The 21,650-nt window shown below is 44.0% G+C and overlaps 1 protein-coding gene across 1 annotated transcript; it reads right to left on the bottom strand.

Annotated features, from left to right (window-relative positions):
• Positions 1 to 4,572: 4,572 nt before the first annotated feature.
• atoh7 (atonal bHLH transcription factor 7) lies at positions 4,573 to 5,019 on the bottom strand. The gene has a single exon (XM_041209264.1). The coding sequence runs from the start codon at positions 5,017 to 5,019 to the stop codon at positions 4,573 to 4,575; it is 447 nt and encodes a 148-aa protein (XP_041065198.1).
• Positions 5,020 to 21,650: the final 16,631 nt, after the last annotated feature.

Genomic DNA, 21,650 nt, shown 5'->3' with positions numbered 1-21,650 from the left:
TCCTTCTAGGTGGTAGAGGTCGAAGGTTTGGAAAGCACTAACGAGGTGAGTTGCTGCAGTGCATCTTGCATGTGGTACACACTGCTGCCATGGTGTCCCACTGGCGAAAGGAGTAAAGGTTTAAAGTGGTAGATGGGGTGCCGTCCAAGTGGGCAGCTTTGTTCTGGATAGTGTCAAGCTTCTTGAGTTTCATTGGAGCTGCACTCATCCAGGGGAGAATATTCCACCATACTATAACTGGGAGCCAGGAGGTGAGTTACTCGCTGTAGAATTCCCACCATCTGAACTGCTCTTGTAGCCACAGTATTATTATGGCTGGTCCAGTTAAGCTTCTGGTCAACATAACCCCTCCCCCCAGGATGTTGATAGTGAGAGATTCATTGATGGTTAGATTCTCTCTTGTTGGAGAGGGTCATTGCCTGGAGCTTGTGTGGCACAAATATTACTAAATGACTTACCAGTTTTAAAAGCACACTTTGCTCATTATATTCATTTGAAACCCATTATTTGATGTAGGCATACTGTCATTAATTTGGACAAAAATTGTTTTTTTTTAAAATACTTGTGCTGATGGTCAAGGAGAATTCTGTTTTCTATCTCACAATAGAGTTACTCTAGCAATATAATCTGCAACTAATATTGCTCTATTTATAAGTAATCAATCTCTGTAAAAATTAGAGAAGATGTTGCGGAACATTTAGTTAGTTATGCCCTTAGGGACAAGAAAGCTATACTGTGTTGGAAAAAAGTGTCATCATTAATTTATTTTGTGCTAGTTATTTCTATTTACAAACCCAACAAATGTGCAGCAAGTGTTGACATTGTTAGTAATGCCTAAAATTACAAGGAACTGGGCCAACTCATTACTTCAGAAAAAACACTAGTTAAGCAAATTTGGTCCTATAAATGAAGAAATTAACCACCAGCTGATATTCTCTGTCAACATATCATTGGGCCATAGGGATTTGTTCTACCATAGTTAAATAGCCCACATTTTAACTCAACTCCCTACAGAGAAGTGGCTGAATCCTCCCTAACATCATCACCATTAATAACAAAATTGCACCCATGATGGAAACAGAATTGTGATGGTTAAATCCCCCCATTTTTCACTCATTAATGTTAATAGGATGCACATGCCATAACATATAACAAATTTGCATTTATATATCATCTTCAACATAGTAAAACATCCCAAGAAACTTCACAGATATGTTATCAGACACAATGTGACACAGAGCCACGTAAGAAAGATATTAGGACAGATGACCAAAATGGTAAGTTTTAAGGAGCATCTTAAAGGAGGAAAGAGAGTTGGAGCAGTTTAGGGAAGGAATTCCAGAGCACAGACAGTAGAAGGTATAGGCACCAACGGCTGGGTGACAGAAACTAGGGATACACAAGATGAGGAACACAGAGTTCTTGGAGGATAGTAGAATCAGAGGAGGTTACAAGAAGTGACAAGGCCATGGAGGGATTTGGAAGCAAGGATGAAAGTTTTTAATTTGAGACATTGCTGAACTGGACATAGGTAATCAAGAACAGGGGTAACAGATGAACAAGACTTGGTACAAGTTAGGATATGAGCAGCAGAGCTTTGGAGAGCCTCAAGTCTATAAATGGTAGAAGATGGAAGGCTGGCCAGGAAGGCATTGGAGAAGTAAAATCTGGAGGTAACACAAACATAGATGAATATTTCAGCAGCAGCTGAGGCAATGATGCAGATGAGTGATATCATGGAGGTGAATATGAAGGTCTTGTTGATGAAGAGGATATGATTTGGAAGCCCAGTTCAAGGTTAAGTAGGATGCTGAAGTTGCAAACGGTCTGATTCAGCATCACGCAGTGGCAAGTGGGGTACTGAATCCATTGCATGAAAATGGAGATTGTGGCAGGTATCGAAGCCAATGGCTTTGATCTTTCCAATACCTGATGGGAGGGAATTTCTCCTCATCCAAAACAGGACATTAGACAAGCATTATGACAAATCATAGGCATTGGAGGCATCAAGAAGGTGGTGAGGTAGAGATGGTGGACATCATTAGCATACATGTAAAACCTGACAACGTGGTTTCAGATGATGTTGCTGAGGAGAAGCAGGTGGATGAGAAATAGAATGTATCCTTGGGGGACTCAAGGCATGCATGAGTGGGAAAGAAGTCATTACAGGAGAATCTATAATTATGACTGGAGAGGTAAGAATGGAACCAGGAGAGGGCAGTTCCACTCAACTAACAACTGTGAAATGTTGGAGGAGGATGGTCTGGGCAACAATGCAGATGGTTGGGAAAGATGAGGAGGGATCATTTCCCATGGTCGCAATCACATAACGTGTCATTTGTGACTTTGATAAGGTCCACTTCAGTTCTTTGTCAGGACTGGTAAACTGATTGAAGGAATTCATAACATTCAGTTGTGGAAAAGATGGGTTTGGATTTGGGAGGCAACAATATGTCCAAGTACTTTGGAAAGTAAAAGCAGGATGGAAATGGTAGGCACTTTGTAAAGACACTGGTGTCGCGGGTAGGTTTTTGAGGAGGTTTCAATGGGAGGAGCATTGCAAGCTATTTACAATATCAGCTAACATGGCTGCCAGGGTGGGAAGTTGGTGATCAGCAGTTTCTTGGAATAGGGTTGAGGAAGCAGGAAGTAGATCTCATGGACAAGATGAACTCAGAGAGTGAAGAGATGGAATGGGGGAGGAACTGGAGAAAAGTGTGAATTGACATTGTGGTATAGGGGAGGGGAGTGAAAGAGACAGTTAATTGAATGGTCTCAATCTTAATGACAATGAAAATGGGCATCTCATACCTGTTGGAAGTCAAGGGTATAGGGGAGAGGAGTTTAAGGAAATGGTCAGTAGTGAGGAGAAGCTTCAATATCCATAATGAGCTGGAGTGGTGAGCAGTTTCTGCAGAGGAGCAGGATCTGATGGTGTTTACAGAGTCCAGCCACATCAGGCTGTGAATGGCTAATCCAGCTGTCTGCTAAAAACATGCCAGTCCATGCCCTTTGGATAGAAGGGGCAGTGCTGAGCACCGGGGAGTGACCTGGTTGAGAGAAAGTAGTGGTTTCATTGGAGACAAGGGTGTGAAAAGTGGGGGTGAGGGATATCTGAACAGTCAGTAGCTGCAGAAATATTGCAAGTGAGGGAGCGAGACAATTAGCCGTTTGAAAATGCTCTGACGTGGAGTATTGGATCTGTAACCAGTCAGTGTGGGGAGGTACTGTCCAGACTCTAGATGTCAATGTGGTGAAAGATTTTTTTTATTCATGGGATGTGGGCATCGCTGGCTAAGCCAGCATTTATTGTCCATCCCTAATGGCCCTTTTTCAGAGGGCATTGAAGAGTCAACCGTATTGCTGTGGGTCTGGAGGCACATGTAAGCCAGACCAGGTAAGGATGGCAGGTTTCCTTCCCTTTAGTCACCTACATGATTTAAAAAAAAACAATTATTTCATTGTTATGAGGGATTTCAGACTTTTAATTCTGGATTTTTATTGAATTCAAATTCCATCATCTACTGTGAGCAAGATTTGAACCTAGGTCCCCAAGCAAGGGAACCCCTTGGTTTCCAGCGACAACACCACTACGCCATTGCCTCCCCAGGGGAGGAAGGAAAGCTTCAAGGATCTCCTAACTTCTTGGTTCTGATGAAAGGTCACAGACCTGAAAGATGAACTCTCACTGCTGCTGCCTGATCTGCTCAATATTTCCAGCACTTCCTGTTTTTATTCCTAACTTTGTGATCGTTCTTTGCGAAACAGGGTGCAGGAATGCACACATTGTGTGCATTGATATCCTAACTAAAATAAACATAAACATACACCCAGTTAAAATATTTAATTACATCAAAAAAAGCAACAAGATTGTAGCGAACACATTTCTGTTAAAGTCTGGCGTGGAACTTTAAGATTCATCCCAAGCGGATCATTTTTAAATAAAAGAATCGGAACTTTAAAAAACAGAGAATATTTTTCACATTTGTACACTAAACGTGCGTTATCTACTTGCAAACAACGAACTTTTTATAATTTTACAGCGTTTTTTTCGGTAGAACCTCTCTACATATGAAACCAAAATCTGATTGGAACAACAGTACATAGATGTTACATATGGTCGATTTAACAGAGTCTCTTATCTAGTTCAGCATCTCCACATCCTTTTATATACCAACGCTCCAAAAAATTACTGCAAAACCTCGTTAAGTTACAAAATCAGAAAATGCTGGAAAAACTCAGCAGGTCTAGTAGCATCTGTGGAGAGAGAAAAAAAGTGTTAACGTTTCGGGTCCGTATGACCCTTCGGACATACAGACTCCAAACGTTAACTCTGTCTTTTCATTGATGTTGTCAGACCGGCTGAGTTTTTCCAGCAATTTTCTGGGCTTTTGTTTCAGATTTCCAGCATCCGCAGTATTTTGCTTTTAGCCTCTTTAAGTTAAATTGATAAAATTACCCTGGAACGTTCGATCTGAAGTATGACAGATTCCAGTCTGAGTGCTCAGTGAGTGATACAAATGTGTTCAATGTGATAACCAGTTGAATTGCTTCTTGAGGCGGTGTGCTGATTTAATTGATGATCTGGAAGCTCTCGTGGTTGAAAGGGAAGATTCTGTCTGGGTGACATTCCTTCTCTGCTGCTTGTCCCAGGTAAGCCTGGATGTTCTCCCTTCCCTGGATGTGTTCACACTGGATGTGGATCCAGCGCCGATCATTGTTGTAGCGCTCGGCCTCAGTCAGGATTCGAGTCAGGGCCATGATGTAGCTCAGGGCCATCTGCAGTGTCTCGTATTTGGAAAGTTTTTTGTCTTGCCCCCACTGTGGTACCACTTTGCGGAGGCGGTCGAACGCGGTGTTGAGTCCCTGCATGCGTCGCCTTTCCCGGGCATTAGCGGCCATTCTTCTACGGGCACAGCTCTGTACCCTCTCTACAGGGCACACGTTTGGATCAGAGTCTGAGCCAGCTGCACAAACCAGATCAGCTCCCGAAGTAGAGGCAGATATAGTCGATTTCATTGCTCCTGTACCTTTGGGGGAAGGTCTCTGTCTGGGGGTCAGGGTTTTTGGGACTGGGCTCTCAGTTTGCAGCTGGAGGGGTGGGGTGGGGGGCGAGGGTCTGCTCTCTGCTCTGGATCTCCCTCCTTTACACCTGGCCACCTTGCTGTATCCTGTTTGATCTTCAACAGCCTAAACACATGTCTTCCGATTCTAAATCATGCGTCTTATTGCAAAAGTTTTGACAAAATTGCAGAAGCGAGTGCTGTTTTTTGACGAGAGGATGAATGATGAGCTTTAACTGATGAGCCCTCTCCTGTCCAGTGAGGAGACTGCCTCCAGAGCCCGCCGCTTCTTCCAGAATCCTGCACAGTCCCCAGCAAAGCCTGTCCGCTATTCCTTTCTCACCTTCACCCGCCAGTCGAGGCACAACTAACGGCGATGTTGGGAAGGAAGGGGCCCTTTGCCTGACTCGCTGAACAGCGGCTTGAGCCTCCTGGACGGTTTTGAGTGGGGTCTGATTGTGATGAGGAGGCTGCTGGTGTGTGTGCTCAGTCCAGCCGCTGTTTTTATAGACCCGGGCTGCGCTTTAACAGGTGGCAGCAGGTGGAGCCGCGTCCCCAGCCGGAGTCCCAGCGCCGTTCCTGCCTGAGAAAATCTGATCGGACCAGAGCCTCATCCGCTTTCCTCTCACTGCGAGCTCTCGGTTTGCAGCACGGCTCTTACCATATGTCTCAATGTACCTTGTGTGGGAATATGTGAACATTGATTAATGTCCAAATGGACGATTAACACCAGTTCTGAGCTATGGATTTCCCCAGTTCCCAGGAATAGATTAAAGATTCAAAAGGAAGCAAAATGTATAAAGCATTAGACTTCCCAGATTGTGGAGTGAACACCCTGCCATTCTCACAGTGAATACACCAATACACATTCTGAAATCATTCCAAAATTTTTCCTCATTATGAAATCAGTTTGCTTAATCCAACCTACAGCACTGAAGCTTTTACACCAAAACTGGACAATTTGTTAGGAAATGTGTTTGTTCGATTATATTCAGCACCAGGTTTTCCATGAATACATTCTTTTGTGTTAGTGTGAATGCTCTGTGGACCCGGCCACAGCTAACAGGATGCAGAAACATTGGTTTGCAGCTTTGGAAATACTGATTTCTTTTGCTTCACCAGTATTTGATTCTCCCGCCCTGTCCCTGTCTGTTCCTTCTTCTCCTTTCCCTCACTACGTAAGATCTAAAAACTTGGGAATATTGTTAGAATGCAATGCTTTAAGCTATGTCACACAAGGTCATTTGCAATGTCCATCAATTGTGAATGCGGCCTATGTCTAACTGTTTAGAGAATGGTAAGCTGCCGCCCTTTCACAGATTTACACATGCGATTTTGCACTGGCCAACCAAGCGCCAGACTGCAGCGGCCAATTCTATCAAACATTCACTGAGCTCAAGAGCAACAGAAAACTCCAGTCAGTGCTGATGAGTGAACCGGAGCGCTTTCTTATTAGATCTCGAATTTAAGCAACATTTTCTGAAACACTTCAATCTTCATAGTTGAAGTTAATGTGATATATTTGCATTTTTTTTAGTTGAAAACTAAAATCTATCTTAAGCAATAAAATATAGCAGCAATGCAATTCCAATCAATGTATATCCAAATTGAGAATCGCAGTTCCGATGCAGAGCTGCCTCTCCAGAATGTGTTCCGCACTGAGTTCTAGACTGAATTCTACACAGGGCAGTGACAATTTCACCCATCAAATGCTTTATTCTTGGAAACAGTATTTTTGGTTGTGCCATTTGATTTAATATTTCTCCCCAAACTCCTCAGTTAAAGTTGTTCGGGTGTAAAATAATATTCATAAAACTCTGCTGTAGTCCTAACATTATTGATTTAAAGAACAAAAATGAGAAAGCTCGCCCTCTAACCTAATGACTAGCTGTCGCTACGAGAACGGTCTTGTTGTTGGTAAAAGGTTGACTGAAGCGTTGTGGTCCTCGAAATCCCAGCTAGCTGGAGCCAATCCAGTTTCGGATCGATCCAGACATGAAAGTGGTCTAGTCCCCACTGCTTGGGGATCACAATCTACAATTTTCTTCAGAAATGTGAGTTCAGGTACTTAAAGGGGATTGATGAATCAAACAGGAGCGAAGGTAACTGTGGTCAAGGACCACCTCAGTATTAGTACAAAGATCATTCACCCCTTTCACTTGTGCAGTCTTTATCTATGTATGTATAGATAGATATATTAAACACAAGTGCACAATTTAAACATTTTGTAAATTAGCAAATGGACTAAGTAAATAAGTAGTGGGGTATAGTCACTTGGACAATGAGTGCAGTAATGGTAATCAGGTGCACAATTCATGTTTCAAAACCAACTGCAATTCTTTTATCAAAAGAAAGACAAAGAATCTTGTTATTTGGACGTAACTGGGTAGCTTGACCCTTCTGTCAATTTTGTGAATCCCGTTACTTCCGGGTAAACCAGCTGTCCGCTAAAAATCTTCAAGCCTGTGTCCCCAGGACTGAAATGGGTGGTGATGAGTACCAGGGGAGTGAGACAATGTAACGGGTTCATTGGGAGCAGGGGAATCAAAGGTAGAGGTGGGGGATGCCTGAGCAGCTGGTAGCTGCAGAAATACCGTTGGAAGTGAAGGGTCCGGGAGTTGGTCAGTTAGGAACCAGGGAGATACGGGTCCAGTTACTGCTCAATTAGTAGCTTAAAACTCTGACAGTGTTTAAAATCTGTTTGAGATGATATTCGGGAGTTGTATAATTTAAACACCTTCATCAGCTACCCAGGGAGGGGCGGAAGGAAAGTGAAAAACATCCATTAATTTATAGAATCAGATTTCATTGAATGGGAAATATTTGAAGTCCTTTTATCTAAGTTTAGTTTTCGAATGTTCTGGCGGATGTAGCACATTTGGATTTTCAAAAAAGGTAGGGCAGAGGAGACTATTGACCAAGGGCAGAGTGTGTGGAGTCAGTGGACAAGTAGGAGAATGGATAACAACATGATGATAAAACAGAAAACAGGGAACTGGGAGTCAGAGTGAAAGGTAAACTATTCAGAACGTGGGAAGTGGTGTTCCACAAAGGTGTTGCAGGGAGCGCTGTTACTCACTAGTTACAGAAACTATGTGGACTCTGGAATCCGAAGTTCCAAAATTTGTGGATAACACCAAATCTTGGGGATCCCACCAAACTAGGTGCTTCAGTTAATTCTGATGAAGACTATAACAGAATACAAGACAATAATAAACTTGCAGAATGCCTGTGTAGTTAGTAAATTGATTTCCATTTGGATATGTGTGAGATGTTGCATTATGGTAATTGGAATAAGAGGGCACATAGTGCTTGGATAATAAATCCAGATGGGGTACAGGAGATGAGAGATCTAGGGGTACAGATAAACAAATCACTAAAAATAGCAACACAGATTAATAAGTCCATAAAAATTGAAACCACTAACAGAGGTATAGAATTAAAAAGCTAAGCAGCCACATTAAACTTGGATTAAACCTTAGTTATACCATATGCAGAGTAATGTGCCCAGTTCTGGTCTCCATATTATAAAAATGATACAGAGGCGTTCGATTCATGCTGATGATAGCAGGGCTCAGGAAAAGCTGAACAGGTTGGGGCTCTTTCCTCCAGAAAAAGAAAATTGAGGATGACCTGATGGAGGTCTTTAAAACTATGAATGGATTTGATGAGGTAGAGATAGAAATATTTCCACTTGGAAGACCAAAACTAAGGCCATGGATATAAGATACTCAGTAATAAATCCAATAGTGAATTCAGGGACAACATCCCTATCCAGAGAGTGGTGAGAATATGGAACTTTCTACCACAAAGAGTTATTTAAGTGAATACAACAGATGCATTTAAGGGGAAGCTAGATAAGTACACGAGGCAGAAGGGAATATAAGGATAATGCTGATGGGTTACAAGAAGAGTGGTGGGTGGAGACTGGAGCGTAAACACTGATATGGGTCAGTTTGGCCAGATGGCCTCTTTCTGTGTGTAGGCTCTGTGTAACTGTGTGGCCCTCTCTGACAGTACAAGGGAGAGGGATGAGCCTAGAGTGATAGGCTTGAACAGAATCATTGAATTTTAATGGCACAGAAGGAGGCCATTTGACCCATCATGTCTGCACCGGCTCTCCTAATGAGCATTATGACTTAGTGCCATTCTCCTGCTTTTTCCCAGTATCTTTGCACATTGTTTCTGTTCAAATAATCATCTAACGCCCTTTTGAATGCCTCGATTGAACCTGCCTCCACCACACTTCCAGGCAGTGAATTCCAGACCTGAGTCACACTTTATGTGAAAAAGCTTTTTTCTTACATCGCATTTGCATCTTTTGCAAATCACTTTAAATCTGTGCCTTCTCATTCTTGATCCCTTGATCAGCGGGAATAATTTCTCCCTATCTACTCTATTCAACCCCCTCATGATTTTGAATATCTCTATCAAATACATATGACTCTCCAAGCCCTTGACGCCAATTTTAGAATTCCATTATATTGCCATATGTCTATGGTGTGAATTACCTTAACCTCCCAATGCCAGATATTCAGGAAGCTGCTGGAATGCTATCACCAGGTGATAATCCATGCCAACCCTTATGTCTCAGAAACATGTATATGGATGGTTGATTGGTTGATCAGAACTGTCTTCTGTAATTAAGGCTGATGACTCTAGTTGTGCTTCAATTAACAGAGGAGAACAACAGAATCAGTGAGATCCTTGCTAAAATAAGAACTGCCACAAAGCAAATTTCCCCAGTCCTAGCCTTGTGTAGATGTAAAGTGAGAGTGAGTGTCCTTGACATCAAGGCAGCATTTGGCTGAGTGTGACATCAAGGAGCCCTAGCAAAACTGGAGTCAGTTGGAATCAAGGGGAAAACTCTCCGCTGGTTGGAGTCATACCTAGCACAAAAGAAAATGGTTGTGGTTGTTGGAGGTCAGTCATCTCAACTCCAGGACATCACTGCAGGAGTTCCTCCAGGCAGTGTCCTTGATCCAACCATCTTCAGCTGCTTCATCAATTACCTTCCTTCCAGCATAAGGTCAGAAATGGGGATGTTCACTGATGATTACACAATGTTCAGACCCATTCATGACTCCACAGAAGATTAAGCAGTCTGCATCCATATAAAGCAGGACCCGGACAATATTCAGACTCAGACTGATGAGTGAAAAGTAACATTCATACCATGAAATGCCAGACAATGACCATCTCCAACAAGAGAGAATCTAACCATCACTCCTTGACATTCAATGGCATTACTATCACTGAATCCCCCACTATTAACATCCTGGGAGTTACCATTGACCAGAAACTGAACTGAACTAGCCATATAAATACTATGGCTACAAGAACAGGTCAGTGGCTAGGAATCCTGCTAACTCACCTCCCGACTCCTCAAAGCCTGTCCACCATCTACAGGCAGGAGTGTGATGGAATACTCTCCACTTGCCTGGATGGGTACAGCTCCAATAACACTCAAGAAGCTTGAAATCATCCAGGACAAAGCAGCCTGCTTGACTGTCAACCCATACACCACCTTCAACATTCACTCCCTGCACCACCAATGCACAGTGGCAGCGGTGTGCACCATCTACAAGATGCATGGCAGAAACTCATCAAGGATCCTTAGGTAGACCTTTGAAACCCACAACCTTGAAGGACAAGTGCAGCAGATCGATGGGAACACCAAAACCTAGAAGTTCCCCTCCAAGCCAAACACCATCCTGACTTGGAAATATAGCACTGCTCCTTCACCATTATCGGATCAAAATCCTGCACCAATATATGTTATCACCCTCTGGTGACTGGGAGCCCCTGATTCTCTCATGGCGTGGCCATCTTGTTATTGTATTTTTTTGTTGTTTTGGTTTCTGTATTAAAGTTTGTTATTAAAATAACACCATTGCTATTGTGATCCTGTGGATGTGCCAATCTGAAAGCAAACACAGCCTAGTGGCATGGTGGCAGTGTTGGAACATTTTCACACTCCTCTTCAAAGTAAACTGGTGAGTTTATTGGCACTCATGCTCAGATATTGCACACTATATAGTCCACAATATTGCAATACTGTAACAGCAGAAACTATGGCAATCATGCATTGGGCACTGAAGCAGTGATGCTTAGGAAAGATCCAGACAGTCAGTGCATTTGAGCATTGGCATCAGAGTCTAATTTACACTTTGACACTTGATCCCAACTTTTCTCCCTTCTTTGGTAATGGTTTCACATTGGACGAGCCTTCTCTGTGGATTCAGGACACGGAAGGTGAAGGGCATCATCAGGAGCCACTGCCCAACAAAAAATGAACTTATTGGACCTGATGCTGGGGCAGATAGTGAATTACGGCCCCATTATATCAGGCAATTCCATAGTTAAATCACCTATGTCACTTGCTTCAAAATGGCAACATTATAGTTTCCAGGCCAAGGGTACCCACCTCTTAGACCTGGCTGATTTCAGACTGCAATCAGATGAGGGCTTGAGGATTTGTATCAATGTCTCATGGCTTTCTTTGAGAATTACCTCTTGCAGAAAGGTGAGATCAGTCATCACCGTCAACCTCTTGAAGAGGATGAGGAGATGTCACCCTTAAAGGAGAACATAAAGGTTCTTTGTTGGTTACAACTCATTCACCCTAGCCAACCGCGGCTGGTGAAGCAGAGATATGGCATTGAGCTCAGTTGATGCTCACAGAGATCTCCCAAGCCTTGCATTTGCTGTTTGATGAAATTGATTCATCTGCTGATGCCAAGGCTCTCTCTGCAGCCGCTTGCTCCTTCCAGGATCACTGGACTGTTTCACTTTCACCTAACAAGACCAGACTCTGTAACTCCCTTCTACGTGCATGACAGATGTCTTGCCCATTATGTAAGCAAGCAAGTCGATAAGATAAGCATTTTCTCAGTAAATGTAAATTTCTGCCTGATCAAGATCACCAATACATGGCTAAAGCCCATAAAATAGCTGCTATCTTGGGTGATGATGATAATGAAAGCATTGTGAACACTCATTTAGTTGAAGAGGCTGAGGAACCTGCTGATGTTTTATTGGAATCAGCTGCACTTTGCTGCACGCTATGTACAGATCCATCAGTCACCTCACAAAGATACATTCTTCAAGCACCATGCTATTAGAGTAACCATCAATGGTGGAGCCACAGGCAACATGATCCATGCTTCCACAGTCTGGAGACTTGGTGTCCCAGTCAAGAGCTCATCCCAACCTGCTCAACAGGCTGAAGCTTCATCGCCTTTACATGTTGTTGGTGAAACTCACTCTTCTCTGTTCGGAGACCATCCTAACCTTGCCTTTGAGGGCTTGGTCATGAAGAATCTTCAAGTTGAGTCACTTTCAAGCACTCCATTTATGGAAACCAATGATGTGTCAATTCGACCAGCCAAATGCCAGTGCTAGCAGGTGACTCCACCATCTATGTTTATGGATCCCATTCCTCCTCAAGCCTGTGCAGAATGAAAATACTCTATGTACTTCTCCCTCCCTCAAGGTCAACAACAATCTAGCCAGGGGGTTTTATCGAGGTGATGATCTTGCACACCTCATGATATTTGCAAACGAACTAGCCTCTCTTCCTTCAGGAACAAAGTGTACAAGCCGACCAGCAATTGGCCTCCACCACACATTTTGATGAGCATTGCTGACAAGGTTTGTACCACATGTCCTGTCTTGTAATGAACATTTTGCTCTGATATGACCTGTCTTCACTCCCAGCAACCGAAATCATCAGCCTTGTCATGACGATAAGACACAGCCGTTTAACAAGCATGCAAATGTAATCCCCATCAGCTGTTTTCAGAATCTGTTCTTGTGGATCTGGATCACGCCCTACCTCAGCACACATGCTTTCAGGAGTATGATGACGTCTTCAATCCAGCATTTCCAGGTTACAATGGCAAGGCAGGACCCTTCAAAGTTAGTGTTAACATGGTACCCATACAACTTCCACAACAATATGTCAGAGATAACCTTGTTGAGTTGCAATGAAAATTTGATGACCTTGAAAGCCTTGGAGTCTTTGCTCAGCTTGAGTATGTGGGGATCACTGTGGAGTACCTTAACCCATCATTTCTCGTGAAGAAGGTGAATGGGGGTTTTCAACTTGGCACAGCATTCACTGATATTGGGCACTACAGTAAGCTGCAACCTTCACTCAGATGTTGATTCAGCCTTACACAAGATTGCCTAGTGGAAATGCATCATTGCTATAGGTCTACCCGATGCCTTTTACCAGATATCATTAGCATGATCTTCCATGGAGTATTGTGGAGTGGTCATACCCTACAAAGGTGTTCATGTTTACACTTGATCCTCCATGGAACGTGCCTGGATCTGAAATTGTCCTTGAGGGATTGACATGCCATGTCCTAGGTAATCTTCTAGAGAACAGCATAGTCTTCAAACTTGCAGATGATCTTCTTCTGTACTGGAAACAGTTCTGAAGAACTTCTTCACAACTAGCACTGTGTACTACATGCTCGGTCACAATGTGACCTGTGCCTGTACTGGCCTCTAAAACCGTCACCTGCTCTAAGGCTACAACTATTCTGGGATGACATTTAGCCCCAGAGCACCTTGCAAACTAATATAAAAGCAAATTACTGTGGATATTGGAAATCTAAACTAAAAACAGAAAATGTTGGAAAAACTCAGCAGGTCTGGCAGCATCTGTGGAGAGAGAAACAGAGTTAAACATTTCAAGTCCATATGACTCTTCTTCAGAGTTGAAGAGAGATAGAAATGTGATGGGTTCAGGCTGTTGAAGGGGGAGGGGCAGGTGGTGCAAAGCAGAGGGCCAGGGATAGGTTAAAAGGTAGGAGAAATTAAATGATGTCATGAACACAAGGCAAAGGGAATGGTAATGATAGTATTAAAGACTAAAGCTTTTGTCCAGAGTAGGTATTAATAGCAGAATAAAAGGTCAGCACTGCCTGAAATCAAAATAGCAGAATGTGTTAATAGCAGTAAAAGGGTCAGCACTGTCTGAAAGCAAAAACATGAGAACAAGATACAGCCTGACACTTGGGGGGAAAAATCAAAATGGAGAACAGCATTCATGGTCTGAAGATGTTAAACTCAATTTTAAGTCCAGAAGGCTGTAAAGTACCTAATTGGAAGATCAGGTGCTGTTTCTTGAGCTTGCGTAGGACTTCACTGGAACATTCTAGCAGGCCAAGGACAGAAATGTGAGCTTGAGAGCAAGATGTCAATTCTACTAAAAGACAGATCCCTCTCAGCTCAGCCCATAGATCCAGGCTTTTGGGTCTCTTTTCCAGTTGCGCCATGATTTTTCTCCTTAAAGCCAGCCAGCATAGACTGGCGTTGCTGAGATCATTCCAGGGCTCTGTCCTTTTTTCTGGTTTCAGCTGGCTACTGTCTCTCTAGAAACCTGAGATTACAATCCTTTTCCCAGAAACCTAACCTCATAATCCATTTCCAGAAATCTCCAATTTATCTTTCTCTTTCAATTAGGGGCTGTTTTAACAAAAAACAAGCTGCGAGATCAGAGTTAGCTCACCAACAAAACATTTGACAAGCTACCTGATGCAGACAGTAGCTCACACACACTCCCCCACTGGTCCTGCTAATCACAGACTTCGTCACTTTTTTCCTTTCAGCATTGTCGGTACAACTGTACAACACAGTAAAAGGAATGAAACTGGGTGGACCACCCGGCATTGACTGAGGCACTGGAAACGACAACAGCAAACTCAGCCCTGCCAACCCTGCAAAGTCCTCCTTAGTATCATCTGGGGGCGAGTGCCAAAATTGGGAGAGCTGTCTCACAGGCTAGTCAAGCAACAGCCGGATATAGTCATCCTCACAGAATCATACCTTACAGATAATGTTCCAGACACCACCATCACCATCACTCTCCCAGTGGCAGGACAGGCTCAGTAGAGGCGATGGCACAATGGTATTACAGTTGGGAGGAAGCTTCCCTGTGAGTCCTCAACATTAACTCCGGACCTCATGATGTCTCATGGCATCAGGTCAAACATGGGCATGGAAACCTCCTGCTGATTACCACATACCGCCCTCCCTCAGCTGATGAATCAGTGCTCCTCTATGTTGAACACCACTTGGAGGAAGCACTGAGGGGGCAAGGGCACAGAATGTACTCTGGGTGGGGAACTTCAATGTCCAACACCAAAAGTGGCTCGGTGGCACCATTATTGACCGAGCTGGCTGAGTCCTAAATGACTAAATAGCTGCTAGATTGGGTCTGCGTCAGGTGGTGAGGGAGCCAATAAGAGGGAAAAACATAATTGACCTCATCCTCATCAGCCTGCCTGCCGCAGATGCATCTGTCCATGACAGTATTGGTAGGAGTGACCACTGCGCAGTTGTTGTAGAGATTAAGTCCCGCCTTCACATTGAGAATATCCTCCATTGTGTTGTGTGACAATACTGCCGTGCTAAATAGGACAGGTTTCGAACAGGTCTAGCAACTCAAAACTGGGCATCCATGTGGGTCATCATCAGCAGCAGAATTGTACTTAGACACAATCTGTAACCTCATTGCCCAGCATATCCCCCACTCTACTATTACCATCAAGCCAGGGGCTCAACCCTGGTTTAATGAAGAGTACAGGAGGGAGTGCCAGAAGCAGCACCAGGCATACCTAAAAAGGAGATGTCAGCCTGGTGAAGCTATAAACAGGACTGCTTGCACGCCAAACAGTATAAGCAGCAAGTGATAGACAGAGCTAAGCGATCTACAACCAATGGATCAGAACTAAGCTCTGCAGTCCTGCCACATCCAGTTGTGAATGGTAGCGGACAATTAAACAACTCACTGGAGGAGGAAGCTCCACAAATATCCCCATCTTTATTGATGGGTGAGCCCAGCACATTAGTGTAAAAGATAAAGCTGAACCATTTGCAACAATCTTCAGCCAGAAGTGCCAGGTGGATGATCCATCTTGGCCTCCTCTGGAAGTCCCCAGCATCACAGATGCCAGTCTTCAGTCTATTCGATTCACTCCACATGATATCAAGAAATGGCTGAAAGCACTGGATAGTGCAAAGTCTAGGGGCCCAGACAATATTCCGGCAATAGTAATGAAGAATTGTGCTCCAGAACTTACTGTCCCCCATGCCAAGCTGTTCCAGTACAGCTACAACATTGACATCTACCCGGCTAGGTGGAAAATTGACCAGCTATGTTCTGTACACAAAAGGCAGGACAAATCCAACCCAGCCAATTACCACTCCGTCAGTCTACTCTCCATCATCAATAAAGTAATGGAAGGGGTCATCAACAGTGCTATCAAGTGGCACTTGCTTGGCAATAACCTGCTCACTGACGCCCAGTTTGGGCTCCACCAGGGCAACTTAGCTCCTGACCTCAGTACAGCCTTGGTTCAAACATGGACAAAAGAGCTGAACTCATGAGGTGAGAGTGACTGCCCTTGACGTCAAGGCCACCCTTGACCAAGTGTGGCATCAAGGAGGCCTAGCAAAACTGGATTCAATGGGAATCAGGGGGAAAACTCTCCACTGGTTGGAGTCATAGCTAGAACAAAGGAAGAAGGTTGTGTTTGTTGGAGGTCAGTCATCTCAGTTCTAAGACATCACTGTAGGCATTCCCCAGGGTAGAGTCCTTGGCCCAACCATCTTCAGTTGCTTTATCAATGACCTTCTTCCATCATAATGTCAGAATTGGGGATGTTCGCTGATGATTGCACAATGTTCAGCACCATTCACGACTCCTCAGGTATTGAAGCAGTCCATGTCCAAATGCAGTAAGACCTGGACAATATCCAGGCTTGAGTTGATCAGGCAAGTAACATTCATGCCATATAAGTGCCAGGCAATGACCATCTCCAACAAGAGTGAATTTAACCATCGCCTCTTGATGTTCAATGGCATTACCATCACTGAAATCCCCACTATCAACATCCCAGAAGTTAGCATTGACCATAAACTGAACTGGACTAGCCATACAAATAATGTGGCTACAAGAGCAGGTCAAATGATAGGAATCCTGCAACGAATAACTCACCTCCTGACTCCCCAAAACCTGTCCACCATTGACAAGGTACAAGTCAGGAGTGTAATGGAATACCCCCCACTTGCCTGGATGAGTGCAGCTCCTACAATACTCAAGAAGTTTAACACCGTCCAGGACAAAGCAGCCCGCTTGATTGGCACCCCATTCACAAATAGTCACAACTTCACCACCATCGCACGGTAGCAGCAGTATGTACCATCTACTAGATGCATGGCAGGAATTCACTGACACTGCTTGGATGCGTGCGGCTGCTACCATCTAGATGGGCAAGGGCTGCAGATAGATGGGAACACCACCACCTGGAAGTTCCCCTCCAAGACACTTACTATCCTGACTTGGAAATATACAGCCGTTCCTTCACTGCTGTTGGGTCAAAATCCTGGAATTCCCTTCCTAACTGTACTATGGGTGTACCACATGGACTGCAGTTTTTCAAGAAGGCAGCTTACCACCTTCTCAAGGGCAATTAGGAATGGGCAATAAGTGCTGGCCCAGCCAGCGAAGGCCATATTCCATGAATGATTTAAAAAAAATCATTGAGGTGAATATGGAAGGAATATTCAGCAGTCAACAGTTTAGGGGGACTCAGGATAAGAGATAAGATGAATGTGGAGAGGCCATGAGGAGAGATAGGAGAGAAACCAGAGACAGATATGAGTTGAGGGTTAGAGCTTGGAAGAGCTTGGCTTAATGTATCAGAGGAAGAAAGCATCAGAAGCAGCTTGATGAATGTTCTCACTCTTTTTGACAAAGATATCCATGAACTCCTCTCATTTGTTATTGGGGGAGGTTAATATGGAGGAGGGAAGGATTAGGGGTTAAAGAAGACAATTTTAGAGAGAGGGGTCATGTTAGCAGGTGACTGATGCAATGTTTGAGAGAGCAAACACTTTCCTCACTTTCCCTGTAGACAACCAGAAGCAGCAAGATGAAGCTCTGAGGTTTCCACAGATTGCAGTGTACAGGATTGCATTCACATCACCCTGTGTTTCACACAAACACACTGCCTCCAGGAACCATGAAAACCTTTTTTCATTCATTCATGTGATGTGGGCATTGCTGGCCAGGCCAGCATCTATTGCCCACATTTAAGAGTCAATCACATTTAAGGTCTGGAGTCACATGTATGTCAGACCAGGTAAGGAAGACAGATTTCCTTCCCTAAAGGGCATTAGTGAACCAGATGGGTTTTCACAACAATCAACAATGGTTTCATGGTCATCATTAGACTTTTAATTCCAAAGTTTTAAAAAATTGAATTCTATTGATACAATTTTATTTAATTTACTGTGGCAGGATTCAAACCTGGGTCCCCAGACAATTACCCTGGGTCTCTGCATTACTAGTCCAACAACAATGCCACTACGCCATCACCTCCCCCAACTCTTCTTTGATCACCTTCATCTCCGTGCTTGCTTCTTTGGGCAGGAGTCCTCTCCCGTTCAACAAACCCTTTCACCCAGGTTTTCTCCCTTCACTTGGACTCCTCCCTGCTCTTGATCTTTTCATTGAGAATATTGGTGTGACATCGGGCATCTTAATTTCTCTGCTCCTTTCACCCACTCCACCCCTTCTCCCCCTGAGCTTGCTGCACTCCATTCCCTCAGGTCCAATCCTGACTTTGTTATCAAACCTGGTGCCATTGTTGTCTGGCATACTTACTTCTACCATGCAGAGGCTGAGTGCCAACTCGCAGACACTTCTTCCTGCCTCCCCTTGGACCAAGACCCCACCACCAAACATCAAGCCATTGTTTCCAGGGCTGTCACTGACATCATCTCCTCTGGAGATCTTCCCTCTACAGCTTCCAACCTCAGTCTCCCAACCTCAGACAGCCCGCTTCTACCTCCTCCCCAAACAGGACTGTCCCGGTAGACCGATCATGTCAGCCTGTTCCTGCTCCACAGAACTAATTTTTTCCTAACTTAACTCCGTTCTCTCTCCCCTTGTCCAGTCTCTTCCCACCTACATCCGTGATTCCTCTGATGCCCTAAATCATATCAACAATTTCCAGATTCCTGGCCCTAACCACCTCCTCTTCACCATGGACATCCAATCCCTATACACTTCCATCCCCCACCAGGATGGTCTGAGGGCTCGCCGCTTCTTCCTTGAACAGAGGCCCGAAAAATCCCAATCCACCACCACTCTCCTCCGTCTGGCTGAACTTGTTCTCTCACTGAAGAATTTCTCCTTTAACTTGTCTCACTTCCTCCAAATGAAAGATGTGGCTATGGGTACCCACATGGGCCCCAGTTATGCCTGTCTTTTTGTGAGGTACGTTGAGCATTCCTTGTTCCCATCCTACTCAGACCCCCTCCCACAACTCTTTTTCGATACATCGATGACTGTATCAATGCTGCTTCATGCTCTCGTCTGGACCTGAAACAATTTATCGAATTTGCTTCTGATTTCCACCCCTCTTACAACTTCATATGGTCCATCTCCAACACTTCCCTTCCCTTCCTTGACCTCTTTGTCTCCATTTCTGATGATAGACTCTCCACCAATATTCATTACAAGCTCACTGACTCCTTCAGCTACCTCGACTACAGCTCCTCACACCCTACTTCCTGTAAGGACTCCATCCCATTCTCTCAGTTCCTTCACCTCCGTCGCATCTGTTCCAATGATGCAACCTTCCAAAATGGCACTTATGACATGTTTTCCTTTATCCTAAACCCAAGGTTTCCCACTCACTGTGGTTGACTGGGCCCCCAGTTGTGTCCAATCCATCTCCTATGTCCCCACCCTCACTCCTCCCTCTCCCTCCCACAGCCATGACAGGGTCTCCCTTGTCCTCACTTTTCACTCCACCAGTGTCACATTCAAGGTTCCTCCACCATTTCTGCCAAATCCAGCATGATGTTACCACAAAACACATCTTCCCCTCACCCCCCCACACCATCAGCATTCTGTTCCCTCTGTGACACACTGGCCAACTCCTCCATCATCCCCAATTCCTCATCCTCTTCCCACAGCATCTTCCCATGCAATCGCACAAGGTGCAACACCTGCCCCTTTACCTCCTCCCTCCTCAGCGTCCAAGGCCCCAACACTCCTTTCAGGTGAAGCAGCGCTTCACTTGCATCTCCTTCAATTTGGTCTACTGCATTCGCTGCTCTCAATACAGTCTTGTCTACAATGGGGAGACCAAACGCAGAAGAATTTCGCTCAGTCCGTAAGCATGACCCAGACCTTCCTGTTGTTTGCCATTTCAATACACCATCTTGCTCTCATGCCCACATGTCCATCTTTGGCTGGCTGCAATGTTCTAGTGAAGCCCAACACAAACTGGAGGAACAGTATCAAGTGTGCGAAAGGGTGCTTTAATCTTCCTGAGGCACGGACAGCCTCAGGGAGATTGAAGTGCTTTTTAAAAATAAATACATGGGCAGTAAAAATTGAATGAAACATGTCCCCTCATGTGACTGTGTCACATGAGATGGGACATATTTTTATTTTCAAAATAAAGTTTTTATATTATCAGTATTAGCTTCAGGAAACCTCATCCCATTCGTGGATGAGGTTTCCTAAAAATTGTAAAGGCCGCTTGGCCTTTTTGCCTGCCCGCCAACCATTAACTGACTCTGGCAAGTGCCCACCAAATGAAATATCGTGAGACAGCGCGATGACATCGGGACACACGCCAGATGTCAACTTGTGTCATTTTACTTTCCAGCATGTCGGGTGCATGCCTGCACGCCAAATGTAAAATTATGCCCTATGGGATTTACAAATCAAAAGGGATAAAATATGTTTAAAGAAGGACGGAAGGCAACGTGCGGTGTGGCCATATGAGATCTTGAAAGGTGACTGTGTGAAACAGACTTGGGGAAAATGCCTCTAGCCAACCTGCAGAAATTTGCTGTTCCAGAAACCAAAGTTGTGTTAAAAGCCTTTGGAAGTCCATGTCCAGTGAGTGCTTGTGGTATTATTGCTGGATGACTTTATAAATTCAAAATCTATTTGGACTGTTGCCTTAAAGGGGGTGTGTATTGGGAATCTGGTTAACTAGAAATTTTGGGAACTGTTATAACTGTGTGACTGTAATCCTGTGTGTGTGTTTAAGTTTTTTCTTATTTTATTAATAAATGTTTTAATTTAATCTTTAAAATCTCTAAAGATGGTGGCGGGCTCATTACTTTTGACTTCAGTGCACAAACCTTCTCATAATAAATGCAAATTGCAAAATTGTTGTGACAGCCTGGCCAAGTTTCCCTTCAGGATTTGGTCAGCCTGTCAAATACCACCTGCCGTATCATAACAACTTAACATTGAGTTCAACAACTTCAGACCATGAATTCTTTCATCCATTTTTAATCCAATTGTTTTTATTTATTTACGTATGCACTTAAAAAAATTAATCCTTTTTCTCCAACACTTCCCTTGCTAGGTCATTTTGAGAGCAGTCAAGAGTCAATCATAATGCTGTGGGTCTGGAGTTACATGTAGGCCAGACCAGATAAGGATGGATGGCAGATTTCCTTCTCTAAAGGACATTAGAACCAGATGGGTTTTATGACAATTGATGGTAGTTTCCTGGTGTCCATCACTGGGGCTAG

Source organism: Carcharodon carcharias, chromosome 17 (genome assembly GCF_017639515.1).
Source record: "Carcharodon carcharias isolate sCarCar2 chromosome 17, sCarCar2.pri, whole genome shotgun sequence".
NCBI classification, from domain to species: Eukaryota; Metazoa; Chordata; class Chondrichthyes; order Lamniformes; family Lamnidae; genus Carcharodon; species Carcharodon carcharias.
The sequence above is the reverse complement of the archived record's forward strand: the minus strand, read 5'-3'. Positions and strand labels throughout refer to the sequence as shown.

Bases quoted from the DNA above. Each gene is read 5' to 3' on its own strand.
- atoh7 (XM_041209264.1), bottom strand. From the start codon at position 5,019: ATGAAATCGACTATATCTGCCTCTACTTCGGGAGCTGATCTGGTTTGT.